This window comes from Brienomyrus brachyistius, chromosome 1 (genome assembly GCF_023856365.1).
Source record: "Brienomyrus brachyistius isolate T26 chromosome 1, BBRACH_0.4, whole genome shotgun sequence".
Classification (NCBI taxonomy): domain Eukaryota; kingdom Metazoa; phylum Chordata; class Actinopteri; order Osteoglossiformes; family Mormyridae; genus Brienomyrus; species Brienomyrus brachyistius.
The window spans coordinates 51,088,248-51,112,616 of record NC_064533.1 but is presented as its reverse complement, the minus strand read 5'-3'; the positions used below and the strand labels follow the sequence as shown (position 1 = coordinate 51,112,616).

General features: G+C 45.5%; 4 protein-coding genes across 6 annotated transcripts; 2 read left to right on the top strand and 2 right to left on the bottom strand.

Annotated features, from left to right (window-relative positions):
* Positions 1 to 3,981: 3,981 nt before the first annotated feature.
* Positions 3,982 to 8,397, bottom strand: creg1 (cellular repressor of E1A-stimulated genes 1). The gene is made up of 4 exons (XM_049006842.1): positions 7,938 to 8,397; positions 7,339 to 7,458; positions 6,145 to 6,343; positions 3,982 to 4,426 (listed from the first exon to the last, which is right to left on the bottom strand). Exons 1-4 carry the CDS (start codon positions 8,205 to 8,207, stop codon positions 4,410 to 4,412), a joined length of 606 nt encoding a protein of 201 aa, XP_048862799.1. The 5' UTR covers positions 8,208 to 8,397; the 3' UTR covers positions 3,982 to 4,409.
* Positions 8,398 to 8,817: 420 nt separating this feature from the next.
* Positions 8,818 to 15,071, bottom strand: setdb2 (SET domain bifurcated histone lysine methyltransferase 2). 3 transcript variants are annotated; one of them, XM_049006821.1, is made up of 11 exons: positions 14,556 to 15,071; positions 14,129 to 14,172; positions 13,875 to 13,988; positions 13,709 to 13,792; positions 13,126 to 13,219; positions 12,294 to 13,013; positions 11,449 to 11,618; positions 10,986 to 11,215; positions 9,760 to 9,948; positions 9,434 to 9,522; positions 8,818 to 9,324 (listed from the first exon to the last, which is right to left on the bottom strand). In XM_049006821.1, exons 2-11 carry the CDS (start codon positions 14,157 to 14,159, stop codon positions 9,207 to 9,209), a joined length of 1,839 nt encoding a protein of 612 aa, XP_048862778.1. In that variant the 5' UTR covers positions 14,160 to 14,172; positions 14,556 to 15,071; the 3' UTR covers positions 8,818 to 9,206. The 3 variants fall into 3 exon arrangements, with proteins under 3 accessions (XP_048862778.1, XP_048862779.1, XP_048862780.1); XM_049006822.1 differs by having other exon boundaries at positions 9,188 to 9,324; positions 9,756 to 9,948; positions 14,129 to 15,071; XM_049006823.1 differs by having other exon boundaries at positions 9,188 to 9,324; positions 9,434 to 9,517; positions 14,129 to 15,071.
* A 3-nt stretch (positions 15,072 to 15,074) lies between these two features.
* Positions 15,075 to 19,925, top strand: LOC125738156 (coagulation factor VII-like). Its single transcript, XM_049006828.1, has 8 exons — positions 15,075 to 15,239; positions 15,367 to 15,530; positions 15,807 to 15,831; positions 17,330 to 17,443; positions 17,926 to 18,066; positions 18,241 to 18,329; positions 18,718 to 18,838; positions 18,919 to 19,925. The coding sequence occupies exons 1-8, from the start codon at positions 15,161 to 15,163 to the stop codon at positions 19,494 to 19,496; spliced, it is 1,311 nt and encodes a 436-aa protein (XP_048862785.1). The 5' UTR covers positions 15,075 to 15,160; the 3' UTR covers positions 19,497 to 19,925.
* Positions 19,926 to 20,073: 148 nt separating this feature from the next.
* LOC125738149 (coagulation factor VII-like) lies at positions 20,074 to 23,876 on the top strand. Its single transcript, XM_049006824.1, has 8 exons — positions 20,074 to 20,316; positions 20,720 to 20,883; positions 21,124 to 21,148; positions 21,257 to 21,373; positions 21,770 to 21,910; positions 22,024 to 22,148; positions 22,403 to 22,523; positions 22,731 to 23,876. Exons 1-8 carry the CDS (start codon positions 20,259 to 20,261, stop codon positions 23,330 to 23,332), a joined length of 1,353 nt encoding a protein of 450 aa, XP_048862781.1. The 5' UTR covers positions 20,074 to 20,258; the 3' UTR covers positions 23,333 to 23,876.
* The last annotated feature ends 493 nt before the right edge of the window (positions 23,877 to 24,369 follow it).

Sequence of the window (24,369 nt, the reverse complement as noted above, 5' to 3'; positions counted from 1 at the left end):
TGCAGACAGTTGCGTTGCGCTGTTAACCTCAAGCAAACCGTCTTCCCGTCCTCGCTCTATAATACGAGAAATGCGCGATATTAATGTTGTCACTTGTTTGTAAATATAATTTCTCATGCAGATTTTTAATATAATGAATTTTTAAATACGAGATATAATACTGATGGCCCTGTATTAAGTTTATATATTATTCAGAGGGGAAAGGGGTGTAGGAATATATTGCAGAATCCAAAATGTCTACGACACACATTTTCAGTAACAGAAGAAGACACAGATTCCGTCTTAGAAATGTAGGCCTATACAAAATATGTCTAACTTATCAAGGCGACGGTGAAATATCACAGTGAATGAAATAAATGGTAATAAACCTTTTCCAGAAAATAAGGCTTATTCGTGTTTTCCTTTACCAAGAAACACGTATGAAGAACCCGCTGCCATTCATCGAGCAATATACGAGCGAAGTATAACAGGATTTAAAAGGCGAAATAAATTAATGTCTCTTGTATTTCACAGAGCACATAAACAAGATAATACAAATTACGTTAAGGTCAGGGTGACAAGTTCAAAGACATCGGAAAGAATACAAATTTAAATCTCCATTACTAAGAACATCAGCGGCCTTCGTCTGACGATGCACATTATAAACCATAAAAAAACAATAGGAGTAGATTGAGAGCCTGTGTGTCAGGGGGCAGAGAGAGGCCGTACGAACATGGGGTGATGCGCGCAAAGCATGCCAGGATGTACCAAGATTTAGAGAGCGGATGGGGACCACCTGTGCGCTGTCTGAGTTGCGACATAAGCAGGTCAAACCCTCTGATGTGGTCTGGTAAATGACAAATGAACAGCGTCCTGATTAACTAGGCGCATGCCCCTGGGCTGATGCGCGTGGGCGGATGGCACTCGATCGGTTCAGGACATCAAGCGCACAATATTAAAGAAAGTACTATCTATTTCTCATAATATATAAAATGTAAGGCTCTTTTGGTACTCGTAGGAGTAGAAAAGCGCTATATAAATGCAATCCATTTACATTTATATATATAAAAAATACTTCGGTTCTTCATTTATCTAAAGAAGCGCCCTAATTGTTTAAACGATCTGAATGAATTTAATCTTGTACACGTGAGAAATTTCATGCATTTAGAAGATACTTGATTACATTTAACAATGGGATATGCCGTTAATAGTGAGAGTCTAAATTTTAAATACATAAACAATTAAAATAAAATATTTTACATTAACGATCGGTAGTCAAGCTGTTAGTACTATTCTATTGCGCAATTCTAATAAGCAGCACCTAATATTGCGTAAAACGCCCTCTAGCGGTTACACGGGATAAGCACTTGAGGTCAGTTACATATAGCGGCACCTCAGAGAATGGGAAAGATAGCCGGGAAAATATTAAATTTTCATGCATCGGTGAGACATTTATATACAGTACCGTGTAAAAGTGAGGATGCTTTCAAAACGTGTCATGAACAGTTTTTATTTATCAATCAACTGCATAGAAAGTGAAGAAAAGACACCTCAATCTAATTAACATTTGGTGTGACCACCTTTTGTCTTTAAAACATCACTTCTCCTTGATGCACTTGCTCAGTTTTTTGAAGGAATTTGATAGGTAGATAGTTCCAATCATCTAGGAGAACCACAGTTGTGTGGATTTAAACTTTCTCAATTGCTTCGGTAATCTCAGACTGCCCGACTGATGTTGAGATCAGGGCTCTGTGGGAGCTATATCATCTATTTTTGAACATTCTCTACCATGAAGATAGTTTTTATGACATGGGCTGTATGTTTGGGGTCATTATCATGCTGTAGCATGAATTTGGGACCGATTTTATATCTCCCCATTGGTACTGCATGATGGATAATTGCGTATCTACTTGTACTTCTCACTATTGAGGAGACTATAAATTCTGACCAAATCCCAACTCCATTCACAGAAATGCAGCCAGGGAAATGGCTTGGGGGCACAGACAAGTAGGCCTCACAGCAGGTTCTACCCTCAGGCAGTGAGGCTACTCAATAGTGGATCAGACTATTATCAAAGACAACTTGCACATTTCAGTTACTGTAAAATATGTTTACTGCTATAAATATTTTCTTTTTAAATGTCCGTCACTTACTGCATTAAGACGAACTCACAGATGGCCCTGTAACTGGCCACGTCATCCCAGTAGCATAGAATTAAAGAAATCGGTTGAATGTCGGCATGGTGGTGCAGTGGTTAGCACTGTTGCCTCAGACCTCTGAGACCCAGGTTCGAGTCTCCGCCTGGGTCACATGTGTGCAGAGTTTGCATGTTCTCCCCATGTCGTCGTGGGGTTTCCTCCGGGTACTCCGGTTTCCCCCCACAGTCCAAAAACATGCTGAGGCTAATTGGAGCTGCTAAATTTCCCATAGGTGTACATGTGTGAGTGAATGGTGTGTGAGTGTACCCTGCGATGGGCTGGCCCCCCATCCTGGGTTATTCCCTGCCTCGTGCCCATTGCTTCCGGGATAGGCTCCGGATCCCCCGCGACCCAGTAGGATAAGCGGTTTGGGTAATGGATGGATGTTGAATGTCCCACTGTCACTGTGATGATTTGGGAGGTAGTAATTGTCTGGCTTCACCGCTCACGATTTGGTGGAGTGCCTCCAACTCCACCTAGCAGACATACATATGAGGTGATTGAGGTGTGGATCGATTCTGACCGCGTGTGGACTAACCATCCTGAAATTCAGATACAGCGCCAATATCGTCCGTGATTCACTCAGAATATTGTTGTGTCAATGCTGAACTGTATAACATGTTTTTCATGAGAAGAATCAGCTTATCTTGTCCTAAGAACTCTTGTCTTGGGATTATTCTGTTCAAGGACACTTGCCTTGTTGTTTCTGATTAACTGAGATGCTGACCCCGTTCAAGGATGCTTACTTTTGTTTTTTTTAGGGGTTTTCCTGGGAAGAAAGGGTGGACCAACATGTGTTTTATACATTATCGATTAGTGTATGGGCCGCTTATTTTGTTCTCAGAAGATGTTTTCATGAGAAAGGGGAAGTTGATCAAGGATACTTGTCTAATTACTTTTGATTGAAACCATATCTAGCAGTTGGTTTGTGGGATACTGATCTTATCTGGAGAAAAGGGGAACATGTTGATTACATTTAACAATGGGATATGCCGTTAATAGTGAGAGTCTAAATTTTAAATACATAAACAATTCAAATAAAATATTTTACATTAAAGATCGGTGTTTTTGTATTTTTAATATTAACTGCAAGCCACATTACCTGGAGAAGATTGAAAATTTGAGAATGCCTTGCCTGAGAGGAGGGGTGAGCCTAGCCAACTGGTCCCCTGCCCACATGTAATGCCCAAAAATTAGTATAAAGGAAAGGGGAGATCTTAGTGTTGGTTGGAGCTCAGCTGTGGGATAAAGCACGCATCGCCCGGCACTTTCTCGGGACTCACGTGTTGATCTCCTGCTAGGACTGAAATGGGCTCCCCAGTCTAAGAGTGAAGGTGGGTGATGTCCGTGTACAGATTTAATCATTATTGGGATTAATTATTTTATGTGAATCACAATAACAATAATATTAATTGGTACTTCCTATGTATGCATGTTTTATCGTTACTTTTTATATATACATATAATCAGTTGTACTGGCAGTTTGATTAATGTTTATAATTTATAATACCATTGGATATCACTTGTGATATGGATATTGCCTTTGATCCAATATTTTGGTGTTGATTTTAATGTGAGGTTATTTTGTATTACTTGTAATAAAGCGTTTTTAGATGCAAACCTAAGTGTGCCTGTTTGTTCCTTCGAAAGCCATATATCCCCCTCACATCATCTTAAAACACCCACTACAGGGAGATCTCAGGGAAACATTTCATTACCTGCATCTACTGCTGTTTTCCTGTACTGTTGTGCATGTGATATAGTTTGATTCGATTTAATGCAAAAACAACCTGGTACACTAGGGAAGTATCTAAATATTACTTTATTAAGCAAAAGTTAAGGCACAACATCAGCAAGAGGCCCCTTCACTAAAGGTAATCTCAAAGCACTGGGAGGGAGGGGGGCACACCTTTACCTTTAAAGGAAATAGAGCAAATGAAACAATGACAGGATGACATCCAAGGATTCCCATAACTGAGTGGTACAGCTATGGATCAGTTACCACGGAAACAGAACCAAAGCCAGTCCGGTGCAGTGGTTTTGACTCCAGATAACTCATGTAATTTCTCCAAAAGGCCTCTTCCCCTATCAAGAGCTAATTCTAAAAAAGTTCCTTCTGGAAATTTCTAACACTTAACGTTCTAAATGTGCGAGAAATGCAGCCGAGTATCATTTTATGGCATCATGCCACTTTCAGTCCCTGAAGCTGAAGCTACACGAATCTCCTTTAAGTCAAAGTCCATGAAACTCTGCAAAAGAAAAGAAAATTATATATATATATACATAATTTTAATTGGGGAGGATTCTGAAATTCAAACAACCAAGTAAGATTTCACTTTGATATGAAGCCTATAAAGCATTATGATTTACAGATGTGGTCAGAAGATTACATTCACTCATCAGGGGTATGAATGTCATTAATTTTGGACTTTTAATGATTTATTTGACCTGTTTATTTGACCTGCAGAGGTTTGAACATTGCATAATTTTCTGCAATCCACATTGGGTCAAAATTATACATACAGGTTTAAATATATAGATACACCCCCTCTAATATTTGGTTAAATGTCCCTTAGCAAGTTGCACCTTGACCATCACTATTGTAGCTATCAAGAAGCTTTTGGCATAATTCTGGCTGGACATTTGACCACTCTTCTTGGCAGAATGGAAATTGGTTGGTTTGCTGGCATGGACCCGGTTTATAAGCATAGCCCACAAATTTTCCATAGGGTTGAGGTCGGGGCTTTGGGAAGGCCATTCCAGAAGCTTAAGGTTAGCCTGTTTTATCCATCCCAACACCAGTTTTGATGTGTTTTTGGGATCATTGTCCTGTTGGAAGACCCAATTGTGTCCAAGTTACAACTGTCTAGCTGTTGATTTGGGGAGAAGTTTATGAATTTGGAGGTAGTCCCCCTTCTTCATTATTCCATTCACTTTGTGCAATGCATCAGTACCACTGGTAGTGAAACAACCTCAAAGCATGATGCTTCCACAACTATGGATGACAGTTGGTACCATGTTCTTAGCTTTGAAAGCCTCACCTTCACTCCTCCAAACGTATCTCTTGTCATTGTGACCAAATAGCTCAATCTGACCACAAAACATTTCTCTAGAAGACATTTGGTTTGTCCATGTGGGCAGCTGCAAATTTCAGTCGAGCTTGAAGATGTCGATTTTGGAGCAGGTGCTCCTCTCTTGGTCGGCACCCTCTTATCCATGGCGATGCGAACTTGCTTCACTGTGAACAGTGACACTGGCGTTCCATCAGTTTCCAGTTCATGGCAACCTTGAGCCTTGGTGATTCCTGGGTTGTTCCTGAACATCCTGACCAATTTCTTTTCATCCAAGGGTTTTCTTCCAGACCTTGGCAAAGTGGTAACACATCCGAATACCTCAAACTTACGTATAATTGTTTGAACTGATGATCTTGGAATCTGCAGTTGTTTAGAAATGGTTCCAAAAGACTTTCTCAATTTGTGTAAACTCTCCTTCTCAGACCTTCACTGAGTTCCTTGGACTTTCCCATTGTTCTGAGTATTGGTCAATCCAATGAGTGCTGTCAAGCAAATCCTTTTTATGCTGGCAAAGAGAAAACTACCAGCTGCAGTCAATCATGATCACCAACGAGAAGTCAATAGGCCTTGGTCATTCTAGAACCTTCAGCATCACTTATTAAAAGATTTAGGTGAATACATGTATATATTTGAACCTGTATGTATATTTTTGACCCTGTGTGAATTGCAGAAAATCCAAAATATGTTCAAACTTGAGCACCCAATTCATGTTTTTACAAATCATTGAAAATGAATGTTGTATAATCATTCACCCTGGAAAAATAACGGTTCAAATAAATCATTAAAAGCCCAAAATTAATATGACATTCATGCCACTGATGAGTGTATGTAAACTTCTGACCACAACTGTATATTGTCACAAAACCTTAATGGACATTTCATAACGAACTTACCCAGGTGGAGCTTGTAGGGCTTGGCATTATAGTAATCCTCTGGGGTGACAGTCTTCACCCCTCCAAAGTAGTCCAGGACCCACACCTGAGTGATGTTCATCTTCGCGAAGAACCAGTCATGGTCAGAAGGCCAGTCTGCCATCTCCGGGTGTCGAAGAAACAGGGCATTTTTCGCCACCGTTGCCTCTGTGTCATTTACCTGAACGCAGACACCTTAGCAATTCACAACCAAAATCCAGGAAGTCAAGAATTACCATCAAAATAGCAACCATGCAGCAACCTGTCAAGAAATACACACATCACAGAGCAAATTTTAACTCACCCTTTCTCTCATTTCCACTGAATTATACATGTGGTAAAGAGAGATTACACCAATCTAATTATGCACACAAAAAAACAACTTGTTTACTAAAGTCATTCTTGGTAGGAAAAGATCAACACATTATACCAGCAAGGGTAAATTTATTAACAGGCTTGCCTATGCTGCAGCCTAGGGGCCCAAGTGATCAGGGGGCCCTTATTGGCCATTTAGTTTTTATTATTATTATTTTTTAGAAGTAATTGTTTATTTTCTGTGATGCAGTCAGTTATACAAAGTCAGTCTTTATCAAAAATGTATGGAGGTAAATATAATATTAAAAGCTTGTTTTATATTCTTTTTGAATTTGCCCCTTTCTGTAAAGTTATCTATGGTCTGTGCTATTATTATTATTTAATAACTTTATAGCTAATTGTTGTATCATTTTGGGGAGTGGGGGCAGAAGAGGGGATTCTGAACATGGGGCGGTGGTGGCCTAATGGTTAGGGAAGCCAGCAAGGCACTACTGATGTACTCTGAGCAAAGTACTGCCCCCAAGCACAGCTCCCTGGGCGCTGAATTAGCTGCCCCCTGCTATGTCACAATGTCATACGGTTTAAATGCAGAGGACACGTTTCATTGTTGAGTGCTGTGGTGTGTCAATTAATCACTTTCACATTTATGTTAATCCACCACTGGCTACCACTGATTTCCTCCCAAAAGCAGGACCCTACATCTTCCTGGTGATTACACAGGGATTCGATGTTCCTGACTGGCTGTGAGCTGAGAGGAAGCAAAAACGTGGACTGAGAGGCGTGTGACCTTCAGCACTGTGCAGGCAGGCTGTGTGAAGGTGTGAGAGCATTCCTATGAGATAAGAGATAGAGAGCTCAGACCTCCACCACCGATCCAGAGAAGATGACGTGGGCACACAAAGGGCTCTGTGGGTCGTAGGCATGCTTCCTGCAGAAGTCCGTTTGAGCCAGAGACATGGACAGAGAAGCCTGCGAGTTAACCTGACAGAGAGAGGAACCATATAGTGACCTCAAACTCACCCCACAGTCTCTCTCTCACACACATGCACACCAACTGCCTAAGAGAGAAGTGAAAAAGGCCGCTTCCTTGGCTTTTGAACCATAATGTAACTTCCATAAGACTTTACAGGTTATGCAACTCAGCACCAAGTAAAAACTCACATGACAGGACTGGTTGCCTAGCTATACTCTTATCTGGCTGTACAGTACACGATGTGTTGAGACCTGATAAAAAAGCACGTTTAACCGTGCACGTTTAACCATATCCACAAAATTAATGATGCATCGTAACATAAAATAATATTTCATAATACTCTTTATTAAAATAAGTGTTTCCCCACACCGAAATAAAGACTTTAGCAAAGGCCAGCAACGCCCTCTTCTGGCGATTATGACTGGAACGGCATCCTGATATTTCAAATTAAAAGGTGATCAGAGCAAGATCAAGTCTGCAGCGGTACCTGCAGGTCCTGCACCGAGATCTCCAAGCGGGTCAGGTACATGTATGGCACGCCGGTCCCGGAGCCGAGCGGACCGTCGCTCACGGAGAAGGTGTTGGAGAAAGGTTGCCCCTTCACCGGGTCGCGCGAAGAGATAGTCGCCATCGACGCCCAGCCGCACTGATTGGCGACGAACCGGGCCACCCTTGCGACATCGTCCCGCGGAGGGATGTCCTGCGGGTAGCACGGAGAAACCCAGAAAACCAAGAGAAATACGGCCCAGCTTGTCATTCTGGAGCTCCCCCTTTGGACAGTTTTGCGGGGTCTGTTTACGCAGCGCCTTTATGTAGGCGGGCCGTCGGCCATGTGACGTTTATGGGCGGGGCTCAAAGGCACGTCCCACCCGCTAATGAGTCCGCTGTTATCCGGCAATAACGGAGAAACAATTTACTGAGAAATATCACTGATCTGATGAATTTGCATTTACATTCTCATACTCTTATGTTTCGCTTCTTCGCCCAAAATTAACGGCTTTACCATCACGGCAACCCAAGTAAGGATAGCCGTCACGCGCCCCGAGGACACGCGGTTACATGCACATGCTTTCTTTTTCGTTCTCCTTGTTTGAAGTTTTTTTCCCCCAGTATATATAGCAAATAGTTTTTTAACATTAATTTGGATATATTAATTTTCCCAATAATGTAACAGCAGGTTATTGCATTTTCATTTCTGTTACAGTTTGTAATAATGTTGAATACCAGTAGAGCCCAGGTTTGGATATTAAATGTAATTATTAACGTTAATACTCAAATTCATATACAAAGCATGACAGATTTAAACTCATCTAATGAATGGGTAATAATTACTTATATCTCTAAATATCTATAGCGACTAAAAAGAATTTTACAGATATTACGAGTTTATTCAAAGAAGCATTAATTCCCAAAAGTTTCCTCAATATTGAGTCATTCGGAGAAAATAATAAACGCGCCATTTGGCTAACAGTCATTGCACTACTTTTATAAGCATTATTGCTACTGCAGTTGATAACTTAATAAAATTCATTTTATTAACCCTACAAAGTAACAAGATGCAGGCTACAACTTCAAAATCGAAAGAAGGCCGATCCCCCATTTCTCTGCGTCTGCTGGGAGTCCCATGTCCACTGTGCGTGACCTCGAAAGTCCAGGGATGGGCGGGCGCGATCAGAACACTTTGTGCTGGCCCACTGCTGCCACCTGCTGCCTTCCACACCTCCTGTTTATCCATTTCCGTGACTGCTGCAGCTTGTCAGATGATGGCACCTTGACAGCTCTCACTCCCGCACTGGCAGGGCACTTCCTGCTCCGGTAGGCTCCCCGGCTTATAGGAATACTTCCAGGTCAGCTCCGTCCCTGCCTTCACCTCTCTGCAAAAGAGGGAGGGAAAGAGCGAGTCACTTGGTGGTTTAAGGACACGGCCCGAATGCTTTCCAGCACCCTAATAACAGCGGTAGCTAGAGTAAGGAGAAGTCAGACCTGCTAGTGAAGAAGGCCACGGTGGGGTAGGTGCGGTTGTGAGACTCAACAAAGACGTTCTGGACAAAGAGGTTGGGCTGGCAGCTGTGCTGGAAAACCGAAGGGAGGAAATAAGACAGAGCCAGTCAGATGTTTGTTTAGCATCCCTGGTACCCCTGGAAGGGACAAGTGCCTTTGAGTCAATGGTGACAATCACAGGGTTGAAATCCACAATGCAGACTCAGATCCCTAACCCCTGAGCTTATGTGGCAGGTTTGAAAGCAGTACAAGTGACAGTCATGACACAGTGAGGACAATCCTGGAGTGTTCTCGCAATATTCACCTACATTTAGGAACCTGGCTACGTTCCCCTCCTCTGTCGCATCCATGTAGAACAGGTGCTCCTCAGAATCCTCCCACAATCCTTTGCATCGGCCTGCATCTACATCTCCGTGCACAGCACAGGGTGTGGGGGAGACCCCTGTCTCCTTTAGCTCTCCCTTCCTGGGGATGGTTCTTGTACCGTTATCCGTCACCTGAAACGTAGAGAGGCCTCTGCGTCTATGTTTACAGTCATATGCAAGAACAATGCGCCGAACGGACTGTGATAGGGTGATATATTGACAACTCAATCAGTTTTACAGATTGGATCTCTAAAGGCATGTTAATAGCTTTTATGATGTCAGAAATATATTTTTGAGGTATATTTTGTGTTTCAAGGATACTGGCATGGTCAAATGCCATTTATAAGTTCATATTAGTCTTTGGCAAAAGGGTTTGGGAATGCAAAGACAGAACCAAGGTTTGAGTGCCATATTGGGCTGATGTGGCAGATTTCAGCCAGGGATGCTCACTGCTGCTCCACAGAGGCTGTCTAGCTACATGCAAGGGTAACTGCAAATGTTAGAGCTCCAGTTCACTGTGACCCATTCTGCAAGTGCGACGGAGGATGCACAAGCAATGATATGCAGATCTGATATATGTTCTATATATAACTAAGTTCAATGTTTTTTAATGTCTGATTTATTTGAATACTCTTGATTAGATACCAAGATTTGGCTCCTTGGATGATGACGTTTAGCCTAGGAAATTACTTTAAAACAAACCCATTTTCTTTAGTAGGCGACGTCCAAACCTGATGTGAGGCAGAGAAGGTCACCAGAGATGGAGCTCCAGCTTTCTCGTGATGGTTTTCAGGATTCTTATCCTGCGTGCCCAGCGTGCACAAGTGCTGAGATTTATGGCATTATGCATTTGCTATAAGAGCTTCTGTAGGGGAGTTCTTACTACTGATTAAACTCTGGAGGTGTTAAACATCACTGTCACCAAATCATATCCTAGTCTCAGATTGACAGCCGACTTTACTGCTGTGAAACTGACTGATGGATAGTTTCATACACAGTTCAGATTTAGTAGGAATATTCATTAGTCCTGAGTATGGCTTCTGTCGACCTTCTCTCTGCTGAAGAAGTGAGGTTTTTCTAAAGAAGCTTGGGTAGAGATTTCAGAGCGTGAGAAACTAAAAACTGCTGAGTGAATCACACGGGCGGTTTGAGTTCACGGCGGTCCTGACCTTTCTTGACTCCTTGTCCAGAACTAGAGGTGACAGGCTCGCAGGCCCCTGGATGATGGGCACATGTGAGGTGGGGGGGGGCGGGCAGGACGCATCCAGCTGTGTCCCTAATTCTTCAGGAGGCATCTTCCATTCCTCTATTACCTCCACCTCGTCGTCTGAGGGCAGCTCCTCCCTTTTCCGCTTAGAGAGAAAGGAGCTGGCTGTGGGCCCGGCCCAGAGGAGTATCCCTAAAGGAGGAGGAGCCCCGCGTTACCTACACCAGTGGTCTGCAAACTTTTTACACAGAGCACCGCCTCAGAAAATGAGATACACATAACACCATTATGACATCATAAAAGGAGATACCTCTATGTACCACTAGAGGGAGCTCACAAACCACCAGCGGTATGGGTACCGTAGTTTGAGAACCACTGAATCACATGCAGCTAAAAGCTTAAGAGCCACATGCATACACACGCACCGGTGTATGTACAGACAAAGGTGCCCGAGTCCAGGTCGTCACGGCAGCGCACGCCCCAGCCGCAGTCTTGGGTGCGGAACACCTGCAGACGGACACGCAAGCCGTCCTGGACTAGGTGGTTCTGGCAGCGGTCCCAATTGCAGCCGCACCACGGACCACACTCGTAGATCCTGCTCACACACAGTGCACATGCGTCACCCTAAAACAGCGTGTATTCACGCGTGCTAATGGACATGCACAGTGGCTCTGCATCAGTATAATCCTCATTCAGACTTCAACACAAATTATTACAAATACACATCATTACATATCAATAAGTATCCTGAAATTAAGAACTGAAATGCAATAATTCTGACAACCATCAGCAAACAAATTTAATGACTGCAGAAGAAATATGTAAATGCACTGCACAAATTAAAAAAAAAAATGAAACTTAACATAAATTATCTATCAATCCAGTCCTTTGGAACCTCTAGACGAGGGGTGTCAGACTGCAGTCCTGGGGGGCCGGAGCCCTGTGTATCTTAATTCTTTCCCTGTTCCACAACAAATGATTCAGCTCAAGAGCTGTGTGGTAATTAGCACAAGGAGTTGAATCAGGTGTGTTAAATAAGAGGAAACCCAAAAATGGGCAGGGCTCTGGCCCTCCAAGGCTGGAGTTTGATACCTGCGCTCTAGACAGTCCAATTTTTTGCTCCCTGTTCCAGGTATTCAGTATTTCTGATTGGTTGTGCTGGGAGCTGAGAGTGTGTCTGGGGGTCATTGATCTTGGCATATAAACTCAGAGATCACAGTGTGAGCACAGACAGAAAACCAGAAATGCTGCAGCACACGGTGGCTCTTACCCTGAGGGCACCGGGTGCAGCAGCCGTCTGTGAGTGTAAGGGACCAGCGTGTCTGCGTGCCCCAGAGCCGCTGCCTCAGCAGATCGGAGGGTGAGTTGCAGGCAGTCGCAGCGAGCCACGTCCACACAGCCGTCCTGGCAGTCACAGCAGGCGGAGTAGGTCGGGGTGGGGCCTACAAAACAGCCATGCGGCCACCGGTCCTTCCTATAACGGAAGTCTGATGGACGCTCACCGTCCACCTCATTGTACAGCTGGACTGGCGTCAGCTCCACCCCCTTGCTCAGGTCCGCCTCCAGGAGCCCACCCACCGCGAGGTCGCAGCTCCTTGCCAGCACGACAGAGCTATTGAAGCTGAAGTTATCCAAACGCAGGATGCCATCACTGTGCGTCTCGCGCAGAAAGTGCAGGACATCGTCGGGGCCCCGCATGGCTCTCCCGCACGGGGCCTTGTACACCACATCTGGCTCGGCCTCCTCCGACTCATCCGGCATGGCGTTCAGTCGCTGGAACTGGCACAAGATGGGCACCTTGAGGGGGTTCTCCCCCAGAAAAAGGTCAATGGAGGGGGGGAGGTTGGGTAGGCAGGCCCGGGTACAGTCATGGGGGTGGAAAGGGGGCTGGACAGCCAGGGGTGCGATGACAAAGCCAGTTGGGTCCTCGCTAAATGGAGGGAAGGCCGGCACAAGATGAGTGTCTGAACCAAACTCCTCCCCCTTCTTCCTGTCCAATCACAGCGAAGAAAAAAGGGAGAGTGGCCGATGTTTAACAGGTCACTCACACATAAGCAGACAGTCCATAAAATCTGGCCTTTAGTTTCAAACAGGAAGGAAACCTTGAGCTCCACTCCAGCTTCAGGTTGCCGGCCTCACACTTGCTCTCCGCTCCTTCATTCACAGTCGGCAGACTGCAGACAATTTGGGTGGGAGCTGTAGGCAGCACATTTGGATTAAAGCAGGCAGAGCAGTGCTGGTCAAACAAACATGACCAACCAGCATTACCGTAATATCCACTGAAGCAGGAAGACGCAAAGTATCTACAGGCTCAAAGACTGAAGGCTCACAACTCTCATCCCACCTCTCCCAGAAGTTCCGGAAATCTTCTGCAAACTGAGAGCAGCTCCCTGACACTCGCAAATAATATGCAATGTCCAGGAAATTCAGCTATTCAGCAATGGTAAAATCATCCGACAATAACTTTTACTGCTGCAACCTTGTCCTAAATTCTACCACCACTCTCTAACCCCGGTCTGTAAATATTGTTCCCGTAACACCAGCCAGGCATCCCTCCCTCCAAGATACTCCTTTTCTGTCTCCCTGAAATCATTATCCCTTAAGGTAGGACGTCTGTATATTACAACTGCCATAGTGGAGATTTCAGCAGAAATTTAAGCAGAACAACTGACATGACTGGCTCACCTGATTTGATAATTACTTCTTCAATGTCATTATCCAATGGTAAGATTTCAGATTCTACCACCATAGTCATGCTCCAGACGTACTCTGAAAGATGAGGAATAACGCACCATATATACGAGTACAGTAAGAATGAGCGCTGTGATGACGGCACGGCGCAGCTCCGTACCTCTGTCCGTGGCGGCGTCGCTTTTAATCATGTCCCTCACTTTGTTTAAATACCCTGTCAGCTCACTGAACACGTGATCTACATTTACGCGTCTCCAGAACTCCTTCGCCTTCGCTGAAATCAAAGCAAAGGACGCATCGCCCACGTGTATCACACTGTACATAAACGCAAGCACTTCTACAATGCATGGAAAATTGCCACTTCTTCAAAGGCTGTAAGCACAAAGCGCAAGCAAAAGATAAATAGTTTCTCACCAACTTCAGGCGAATCAAATTCCATTTTCATCGCTTGCAATATTCTTCGGGCACAGAAATATGACGTTAAAAATACATACAAAATTACAAGGCCAGAAACGCGAATTTAAGAATGGAAATCTGCCGAGTCGAGCTGAAGTCACCGTCTTATCAACTACAGTCGTTAAGGCATTTCTCTCGAGTCCTTAAATACTACAAAGGTAAAGGCATTTTTAGTTTGTAAACAGTTATATCTCGGTATTATTTAACCTTCATTGGTTTTTAAAAACGAGTCGCACTTTGTTTGACAAAGCTAATGTATTAAATAGAAGTGCAACGCTACAAAGTAACATTTCCTTATTAAGATTTTCTAGTCAATGTCCAGATTTAAATAAAACCCATTGCCTTTTGTGATTTCAATAAAACATCTCCAAAAATATTACACTACCCAACAGGAAGACTAATGAATCAACATCCACGGCGCTTGTCAGCAGCGTCGCCTTCTTCTTCTTTTTGTGCATTACACCGTGCAAACCAGCTGGAATTTGGATAGCGCCACCTTCTGTCCAAAGATAATTCTTCGCAGGCATTCCCCGTTCTCACTTTCGGCATGTTTTGTTTTCGTCTGTTTTAAATTTATTTAAAACTTTGGTATTATCTATGTTAACATTATATTACATTGGAAATATATTTATAACATGCCATACGATCAGTTTTCGACTCTCCTTTTGCCACGGAAGTACATTTCACCAGTTTGTCTGTTTGATGTTTTCTGTTTTTATGTCAATTAAAATACGTACAATGCTCAGGCATGTAATTAATGAAGATATATTGCGTTGTACTCTTCTGACACAACAACATACGCAAAAGTGCCCCCTTTGGTAGAGTACTGATAGAACAGAAGGTCAGTGATGCCAGGCCTGAATTACACAAAAAGTCAGCTTCCCTGTCAGTAATGAAGTCCGTATGTTTGGATGGGGGAAGGTGGGGCTGTTAGCCCGTCACAAGCAAACTGAACTTTGTTCACAGGGATCCTCTGCATGAACCGCAATAATGGAGCCTCCTAAAGTCAAAATCGGCCACCTGCTCCTGTTTTTAATCTCCATCCAGGCCAGCAGTGGAATTCCGGGGGGTGAGTCCGACGCCGTTATTCCTAAGTAATATTCCTGGGATGAGGTCTGGATCTCGCATAGAGTCACATCTCTCACACTATATAACTGACGGAGACTTTCTAACATTTTTGTTTTGGACGAGTGCAGTCTTCCTGAACGCGCCGGAGGCCAATCGGCTGCTCCTGCAAAGAGGCAAACGGGCAAACTCCTTAATGGAGGAACTGAAGCCGGGCGATCTGGAGAGGGAGTGTCTGGAGGAGAAATGCAGCTATGAGGAGGCACGGGAAATCTTAATTGTCCCCGAGAATCTGGTGAGCAGAAAGTAAAACCATTACGAGGAAATGCTTTTCCGATTTGGGGAAGAGAACAGTGATATGAAATGTGAACAAGTGAGATGAAAACAGTTTCGGGAAATCGGCTTCATGGATACAAAAATTGAAAACAACACAGAAACCTAGGATACACTGGGGATACGTTTATATAATAATAATTTAGAAATTTAGAACTGACTTAATACACCACAGTAAAAGAATTATAATTTCATACCTATGTGGTCATATTGTTTGTATCATGTGTTTGTTTTACAGGAAGATTTCTGGAGGAATTACTCAGGTACCCTTTAAAGTGACTTAATTCCATTTTCTTTAAGTACTTACCACAAATCAGCTTTTTAAATTGGTGTACCAACAGATAGCGGGAAAGTTGATGTATAATGAACAACCACTTACATATAATATACACTGATCAGCCATAATATTAAAACCACTGACAGGTGGAAGTGAATAACATTGATTATTTTGTTACAATGGCATCTGTCTAGGGTGCCGTTATATATTAGGCAAATGAACAGGCAGTTCTTGAGGCTGATGTGTCGGAAGCAGGGAAAATGGGCAAGTGTCTGTGTCACCTTGACATGGGCTAATTGTGATGGTTAGAGGACTGAGCCAGAGCATCTCCGAAAGGGCAGGTCCTATGGGGTGTTCCCAGTATGCAGTGATTAGTGCCTACTAAAAGTAGTCCATGGAAGGCCAACTGATGAACCAGGGACAGGGTCATGGACGCCCAAGGCTCACTGATGCACCTGGAGAACGCAGGCTAGGCTGTCCGGTCTGATCCCACAGGAGAGGCTACTGTAACACTAGTTACTGAAAAAGTTAATGCCAGCTATGATGGAAAGGTGTTAGAACACACAGTGCATCGCAGCTTGCTGCGTATGGGGCTGCATAGCCACAGTCTGGTCAGAGAGCCCATGCTGACCCCAGTCCACCGCCGAAAGTGCCTACAATGGGCATGTGAGCATCAGAACTGGACCTTGAAGCAATGGAGGACAGTAGCCTCATCTGAGTCGCATTTTCTCTTATATCATATGGACAGCCAGGTGTATGTGCGTGTGTGTCATTTACCTGGGCAGGAGATGGCACCAGGATGCACTATGGGAAGAAGACTAGCTGGCAGAGGCAGTGTGATGTTCTGGGCAATGTTCTGCTGGGAAACCTTGGGTCCTGGCATTAATGTGGATGTTACTCTGACACAAACCACCTACCTAAACATTGTTGCAGACCAAGTACACCCCATGGCAACCATACTCACAGATGGCAGTGGCCTCCTTCAGCAGGATAACGTGCCCTGTCACACTGCAAAAATTATTCAGGAATAGTTTGAGGAACATGGAAAAAGAGTTCAAGGTGTTGACTTGGCCTCCAAATTCCTCGGATCTTAATCGGATCTAGCATCTGTGGGATGTGCTGGGCAAACAAGTCCGATCTATGGAGGCCCCACCTCACATCTTCCAGGACTTAAAGGATCTGCTGCTAACATCTTGGTGCCAGAAACCACAGCACACCTTCAGAGGTCTTGTTGAGGCCATGCATCGACAGGCCAAAGCTGTTTTGGGGGCAGAGTGACCTATACAATATTAGGCAGTAGTTTCTAATGTTGTGGCTGATTGGTGTATTTCAATAGATATAATAAATACAGTACTAAATGTATCCAACACCTTGTTTCCCTTATTATACAGTGAATGAGTTAAAATTCAGTGTCATAGACTGGCGTTTATGGCCTCTGTGATCAGTGTCATGTGGTTCTAGCTATTTCTACCTTCCTTCTTCAGAGGAGAATGAGTGTGAATGTGCTCCCTGTCAGAATGGGGGGACCTGTGTGGACCAGACCAGATCCTACACCTGTATTTGCCCCCATGGCTTTGAGGGGAAAGATTGTCAGCTGGGTAAGGATAACGGGGGGGGGGGGGGGGGGGCGCAGCGATAAGGATGCTCCCAGGGTGTTGCAAGAACATATACCTGCACGTAGGTGTGGGTGGGGTGGAGCTTTCTTCTCCAGTTCTCCCCCAGTGAAGAAACAGTGTCTTTCGACATCAACAACCCTCCCTTGGGCAAAAAATGGCGGATATTTTCTCTCATACTGAGAGCTTCCAACTGGCAAATGACGTTTAGACTACATGACTCTGAACGTTCTCTGGAAGCCTGAGGCTAGAGTCAGACAACCTCCTGGAAGACTGGGCCCTCACAGGGCATTCCAGTATTCTGATTAGCAAGAAACATACGTTTCTGTGTGTTGATCTGTGAAGTGAATCAGTAATCTAACTAGCAGCATTTCATGTAATGGAATTATAGATCGCCTTCTCTGATAGGGTGCACTTTTAAATGTGACGACTGATCTCGCTGCAGTGGCGGCTCCCTGTCGTTGCAGCTGAGAGGGCGTCGTTCGGCTGCCTGTACAGGAATGGCGGCTGTGAGCACTTCTGCACTGACGTTCCCGGCTCGCCGCCGCAGTGCCACTGTGCCCCGGGGTACGCCCTGGCCAACGACAGCACCAGCTGCGTGCAGCAAGGTGTCCGATCGATGCTCGGCTCCGGATACTTTGCACATGCATGGACCCCTCTGTTATCAGGCTGGGGGTCTGGCTCTTTCTCACCCCCTTCATCTTGTGCATCTGTTTTGTTTTTTTTTTTTGTAGTTGTTTTTGTTTTGGCTCTTTCATTTTCTCTCTCTTTATCCTCCCAAGTTGCCTTTCCCTGTGGCAGGGTGACTGAGGCTTTTAACCCAAGGATTGTGAGAGGCCAAGTTTGCCCCAAGGGGGAGTGTCCTTGGCAGGTGGGTTTAAGTTTTGATTATGAATACCTGACTATCGTTTCAGGCATGTTGTTGTTTTGTTTGTTTTTTGTTTTTGTTTTCCAGCTTTTTTGCCTGGATATTGACTGATCTGGTGCCTAAGCCACAGGCTAACATGTATGACATCATTCAGGAATCAGCCCAGCAATCCTTATTTTGAAATATTACCCACTTTGCTTTGAATGTCTTCTCAAAAGACTCAGTCGGTCCTGTTCTGATGATACTGACCCTTTCCTCTGGCCCTCATTCAAAACAAAGCAAACTCTCATAGTTAGACGTCACAGGACCTGTATTCTGTTTTTAAAGCCCGCTGTCCTTTTTAACGGTGATTGTAAAGATGTGGTTTTAATATGTACCGCCGACACGCCAGGCCTTGCTGGAGTACAACGGCGAGTACATGTGCGGAGGCATCCTCCTGGACGCCACGTGGGTCCTGACGGCTGCCCACTGCGTGTGGCGCGCCAACCCATCAAGGCTGCGGGTGACGCTGGGTAAGTCCTGTCCAGACTCGGCACTGTCAGTGAGAGTTGTGGTCAGCGTTCACTGTCAAGTCACATGTCTGCCTGATCAGGTGAACACGTCCGCTTGCTGAAAGAGGGCACAGAGCAGGCGAGGGGGGTGGTAAAGGTCACCATCCACCCGAACTACGACCACGTCTCGTCAGACAACGACATCGCCCTCCTGCAGCTCTCCGGGGCTGTGCAGATTGGCCAGTTCGTCCTGCCTGTATGCCTCCCACCACAGGGGGGCAGCTTCGTCAGGGTGACGTTGGCGTCCGTGCGCACGTCCGTTGTGAGCGGCTGGGGGAAACTGTCACAGTCCGGCCCCGAGGCGCTGTTGCTACAGCGGCTGGAGGTGCCACGAATCACCCTGCAGGAGTGTCAGCAGCAGACCAACCTCACGCTCACTCCCAACATGCTGTGCGCTGGCTTCCTGGAGGGGGAGCAGGACTCCTGCCAGGGTGACAGTGGCGGGCCCCTCGTCACCCGCTACAAGAACACCTGGTTCCTGAGCGGCATTGTCAGCTGGGGCAAGGGCTGTGCCCAGTCTGGCTTCTACGGCATCTACACGCGAGTCGCGAACTACCTAAACTGGATCGATGGCATCGTGAGCTCTCCACAGGCTCAGGGTCACCACACCAGCTCGTAGATTGACCCCGGTTTATCTACCTTTTATTTACCTTCTCTGGAAGATTCCAGACAGATGTTAGTGGGTAGTTTCAGTTAATCTATTCAAGTTGTGGCATAACCAGTGGTAAAGAGGCTCTGTTAGTCTTCTGGGGTGGGTGGTGTGTAGTGGCTGGTGGGGGGTCTCTTCCAGACTTGCCTGTGGGGGGCGCCGATCCCTGAAGGACCCCTGGTGTCATTGTGAATTACTATAGTGTACCTCAGATGTGTGTAAGCTGTACTTCTATAACCATACACATGCAGGCAATATAGATTCATGTCATTCAGGGGTACCATCTTTTTTGAGTCACTGCTTTTCATCACAAGAGGAATTTGGGTGTCAACTGTAGAAATAATAATTTGCCATAACTGATATCACCACTAAATAAAGGAATTTTATGTTCAACTTTGATATATAGTTGAATTTTAATGGATGTTGACGTGGTAATTATTCAGTAGTACTGGGTGTTTTGCTTGTTGGAAGGTTTCATGTTTTGTGCATAAACAAAAATGATCAAGGTTAAGATTGACTTTGTTGATCCCAAAAGGAACTTCTGAATCCCTGGGTTTATGTGACATGAAGTGTCTTTTACAAAATAAATCCTTGGTGTTAGAGAGGTGAGCTGCTCAGAGTGACCGTGGGCCTTGAGGGTCATGTGACCACGGGAATGGGGGAGGGGGTCCCTGGACTTTGGACCCCAGAACGGAGCCCCAGGGGACTGAGAGAGATCCAGCAGTATTCACCATGTGGCTGCAGCTCCTCTGTCTCTCACTCGCTGTCTGCGTCTCCCGTCCTGCTGCAGGTAATAATCCCCCCCATGGCTGCCTGCGAGACCCCAGAATGGCAGGACTGTGGTCTCTCTGTGGGTGGGGGCTTGATTCTGATGCGACTATGATGCCAGCAAATTCTTACTCATGTTTTTGATTTGTAGTCACATTTCGACATTATCTCCATGTTTGGCTGGTTGATCATGCATTTGTGTGACAGCAATATGATAGCATGTTGGAAGATGAATCGCTTTTTAAAATTCCTAGTAAAATTGAATTCTTCCATGGTTTCATAGCTCCATTGCTTTTGAGTATAATAGACTACACTTAATAGGCCATAATCTGATGGTTCTGCAGCTGGTTGCACATTTGCATGGACTGCCAGTGCGGGGTGTTTATCTCTAACTCCTTGCTGAGCTCACCTTGATCTCTGGCTAGTGTTCCTTGGCCGGGATGAGGCCCACCATCTCCTGCAGCGATTTAGGAGGGCCAACTCCGGCTGGTTCGAGGAGCTGAAGATGGGGAACCTGGAGCGGGAGTGTCTGGAGGAGAAATGCTCGTACGAGGAGGCGAGGGAGACGTTCGAGCACGAGCAAGCTACAGTAAGATCAGAGACTCTGTGTCCTCCATTACTGGTTGGACAACTGTATCCATCAATTAGACAACATATTTCTGTTTTTCTTTTTTTTTTTACTAGAGATGTTTAACAAAAGCATATTTTGGAATAAAACTACAATCTGACCTCAAGTGAGCTTCCTTGTGCCTGCTAGGGTTAGGGAAACCTCTAGAAGCAGGAGAGTACATGGAAATTGTCGTTTTTAGTTCCATTTTTATTCCTACAGGAAGAGTTTTGGAAGACTTACAATGGTGAGCAGCAGAACGTCTCTCCTAGCCTCAAATCTAAACTGCCTATTCAGTACAGATGACCTTGGTGCTCTGTCACTGATATCTTGGGACTGTGTTCTCTGTGTACAGTTCAAGATCACTGCCATTCAAATCCATGTCAAAACAACGGAACCTGCACCAGCCAATCAGGATCGTCCTACACGTGCTTCTGCATTCCACCTTTCAGTGGGCGAAACTGTGAATTGGGTAATGTTACGCACGTCAGTCTCACGTCTGCTGATAGAATTTGGTGAATGAAAATTTCTCGGGAGGGATTCTAGGAGACATAAAGGGGGGCCTTGATTCCTACACAGAGGCGCCAACCATACCATTAGCCAATGGTAAGTTTTGAATCAGTGAGTGACAGGGGAGGGAGCACTTGAGGAGCCAATCACATTTCAGCTGGAGCCAGTGTCCTGTGGCCCCACCCCTGTATTGCAGAGGTTTCTATACCCATTTCCTGTAAGCTTGGGTCTGTTTCATTGGCTACGATGTCATCATCATGGATTCCAGACCATGCCTCATCCCTCAAACTGGATAATGAGGATTTACCTTGGCATCACGGTGCTGCCATGTTCCTGTTCCCTCCTCCTCTTCCTCTAGTGTTCAAAAAAACACCGGATAACTGCTTGCACCGTAATGGCGAGTGTGAGCATTTCTGCCAAGAGGCTGATGGTGTGCGCCACTGCTCCTGTGCCGATGGGTATGCCCTGGACGCGGACGGACAGCACTGCGTCTCGCAAGGTGACGGGCTCCGGGACAACGCGGCTTTCGCTGAGACTCACAGATGGTGGGGAGCTGGATGTGTTCGTTCAGGTTGTGTCAGCCCTCTCAGTCTCTCACGCTTTCCTCTGCAGAGAAGTTTCCTTGTGGGAAAGTCCCGGTCCTGCAGAATGATGAAGCGAATGGGGACCACAGCGGAAAATCCCTCGGCAGGATCGTTGGAGGAACCGTGTGCCCGAGGGGTCACTGTCCTTGGCAGGTGGAGGAGTCCCAGTACCTTCCCGCCTGCTTTGGCACTTGGTTTTTGTGTTGTGATCCCAGATATTTCCTAGGAAAGGGAGAGAGTAAGGCTGGGAGTATTTCTGGGAGTATGGCTGGCAGTATGGCTGGGCCAACCCTGACAGTGAAGCATCAAAAGCAACATAGTCCAAACTGACACTCCCCCAGTGACTAGCTGCTTTTTCCCTTTACAGAAGCTATTGCATTGTGTTGTCTTCTTTCTGTTATCTCCAGGTTCTGCTGATGTATGCTGACAAGGGCTTCTGTGGTGGGATAATCTACAAGCCCGACTGGGTCCTCACAGCCACCCACTGCCTGGAGAACAAAGAGGCCAAGTACCTTAAGGTGGTTGTAGGTATGCTGCACATGTCTGTGGTCGTGCAGAAAGACATGTTGAACAATCCAAGATGTTATTTTCTGGATGTCCATGAGATAACAGCAGCATGTGCCAGAGCAATTTAAGAATAGCAATATAGGCAACTATGTTCTAGCAACTAATGGTGGTGGGATTTGAACCCATAACCCTCGAGATGTCCACAGTTGCAATCTGCATGTGATGTAGGGGAGCACGACCTGGAGAAGATCGAGGGCTCGGAGCAGATCATTCAGGTGGCAGAGATCGTGAAGCACGAGCACTACAATGCGAAGACGTCAGACAACGACATAGCCCTGCTGCGCCTGCAGGCGCCCATTGTGTTCTCGCTCTACGCCGTGCCCGTGTGCCTGCCGCGGCGTGAGATGGCCGAGCGTGAGCTGTGGGCCGTCACGCTGCACACAGTCAGCGGCTGGGGCCGCCGCAGCGAGCACGGGCCTACGTCGCAGGTCCTGCGGCAGCTACAGGTGCCCCGCATCCGCACGGCCGAGTGCGTGGAGAAGAGCGGGGTCAAGCTCACCATCAACATGTTTTGTGCTGGCTACATCGAGGGTAGGCAGGACTCCTGCAAGGGCGACAGCGGCGGCCCCCTGGTGACCCGCTACCAGAACACTTGGTTCCTGCTGGGAATCGTCAGCTGGGGGAAAGGCTGCGCCCAGCCAGGGAATTATGGGATATACACTCGGGTGTCCAACTACCTGGACTGGATCCACCTGCGGGCAGCACCAGCCAACAAAACTGTCAGTCCCACCCTGGCATCCATACATGCACCAAACCACACTGTCATCTAAATCAGTGTTTCTCAACTGGCGGGTCACGAGTTGTCGTCAACCTCCCCAGTCAACGAAATTGGGTTGAGACCAAGGAATAATGTGGGTCTTGAGCAGGCATGTAGTAAAATTATGGGTTTCAATCCTCCCCAAAATTGCCGTTACCGATCAGGCAGGCAGCCAGGTAGTAAAATCCTGCAAAATTTTCTTTAGCTCCTTGGTCAGAAAAATCTACATGGGGGATGTAGCCACCAGTATCTATCAAGGGTGATCTATTGGTAGGGTTGCTGAACTCTCCATGAAATTTATTTCTGGCTACAGGCTTGGTCCTGAGGCTAGACCATTTGAGAAGCACTGAACTAAATCATTGTAACTGAACGCCTATTCTCATCCACTCAAAATATATGGAACCACAAGCCACAACATAAAAACATCTGGCTGCTTTTAGTTGATCCATCATGCTATTTATACTCTTCATGTTTATTTTCTCTTAAGCCCAGAAGGTTGTTGGGTCATAGCCAACTGAGCCATCCCATCTCCTAAAAAATAAAAGGTGTACCAATCACCTCTCTCATTTCTATTTGTTTTTTGTCTGCCCAGCGTTTTTTCCCGGATTTGAGCTGTATCAGTGTTTGCACTGTTTCTTACAGGGTCGATAAAATGTGTCTGTGACCACAAGTGGCTTTTATGACAGTATAAACATGTACAGCCCTCACCTACACTCAACATTCATGTCTAAGTGGGTGACGTGGCTGAACATCCAAGACTGAAGAGGCCAAGTTTGTCCATGAAATGCTCAGCAATAAGGCTGCAAAGCTCCCAAAAAACATACTTTTACCCACAGTAATAAAGCTTCCTCCTGACCACAATTACTAAACTAGCCCTAAAAATCACGTTTATGAAGTAACTTTACTAAAGAATTAGTAAGGAAATTATTGTGCCTGCACATAGCTTTCACTGTGCAAGCTTAAAAATACCTCAAAATAATGCAATACAACACGAGAATATGATATAAAATAAAAGGTACAAGTATAATACAAATATAAAGACAAAATAGG

Bases quoted from the DNA above. Each gene is read 5' to 3' on its own strand.
- LOC125738149 (XM_049006824.1), top strand. From the start codon at position 20,259: ATGTGGCTGCAGCTCCTCTGTCTCTCACTCGCTGTCTGCGTCTCCCGT. The intron at 21,149-21,256 runs GTGAGCAGCAGA...CTCTGTGTACAG, and splicing joins GTTTTGGAAGACTTACAATG to TTCAAGATCACTGCCATTCA. The intron at 22,524-22,730 runs GTATGCTGCACA...CATGTGATGTAG, and splicing joins GTACCTTAAGGTGGTTGTAG to GGGAGCACGACCTGGAGAAG.
- LOC125738156 (XM_049006828.1), top strand. From the start codon at position 15,161: ATGGAGCCTCCTAAAGTCAAAATCGGCCACCTGCTCCTGTTTTTAATC. The intron at 17,444-17,925 runs GTAAGGATAACG...CTGTCGTTGCAG, and splicing joins GGGGAAAGATTGTCAGCTGG to CTGAGAGGGCGTCGTTCGGC. The intron at 18,330-18,717 runs GTGGGTTTAAGT...CCGACACGCCAG, and splicing joins AGGGGGAGTGTCCTTGGCAG to GCCTTGCTGGAGTACAACGG.
- setdb2 (XM_049006821.1), bottom strand. From the start codon at position 14,159: ATGAAAATGGAATTTGATTCGCCTGAAGTTG. The intron at 13,014-13,125 runs GTTTCCTTCCTG...GTGATTGGACAG, and splicing joins AAGCTGGAGTGGAGCTCAAG to GAAGAAGGGGGAGGAGTTTG. The intron at 9,949-10,985 runs GTCAGGACCGCC...TCTACGTTTCAG, and splicing joins TGGACAAGGAGTCAAGAAAG to GTGACGGATAACGGTACAAG.
- creg1 (XM_049006842.1), bottom strand. From the start codon at position 8,207: ATGACAAGCTGGGCCGTATTTCTCTTGGTTTTCTGGGTTTCTCCGTGC. The intron at 7,459-7,937 runs GTACCGCTGCAG...TCTCTCTGTCAG, and splicing joins TCTCGGTGCAGGACCTGCAG to GTTAACTCGCAGGCTTCTCT. The intron at 6,344-7,338 runs GTCTGAGCTCTC...GTCTGCGTTCAG, and splicing joins TCTCTGGATCGGTGGTGGAG to GTAAATGACACAGAGGCAAC.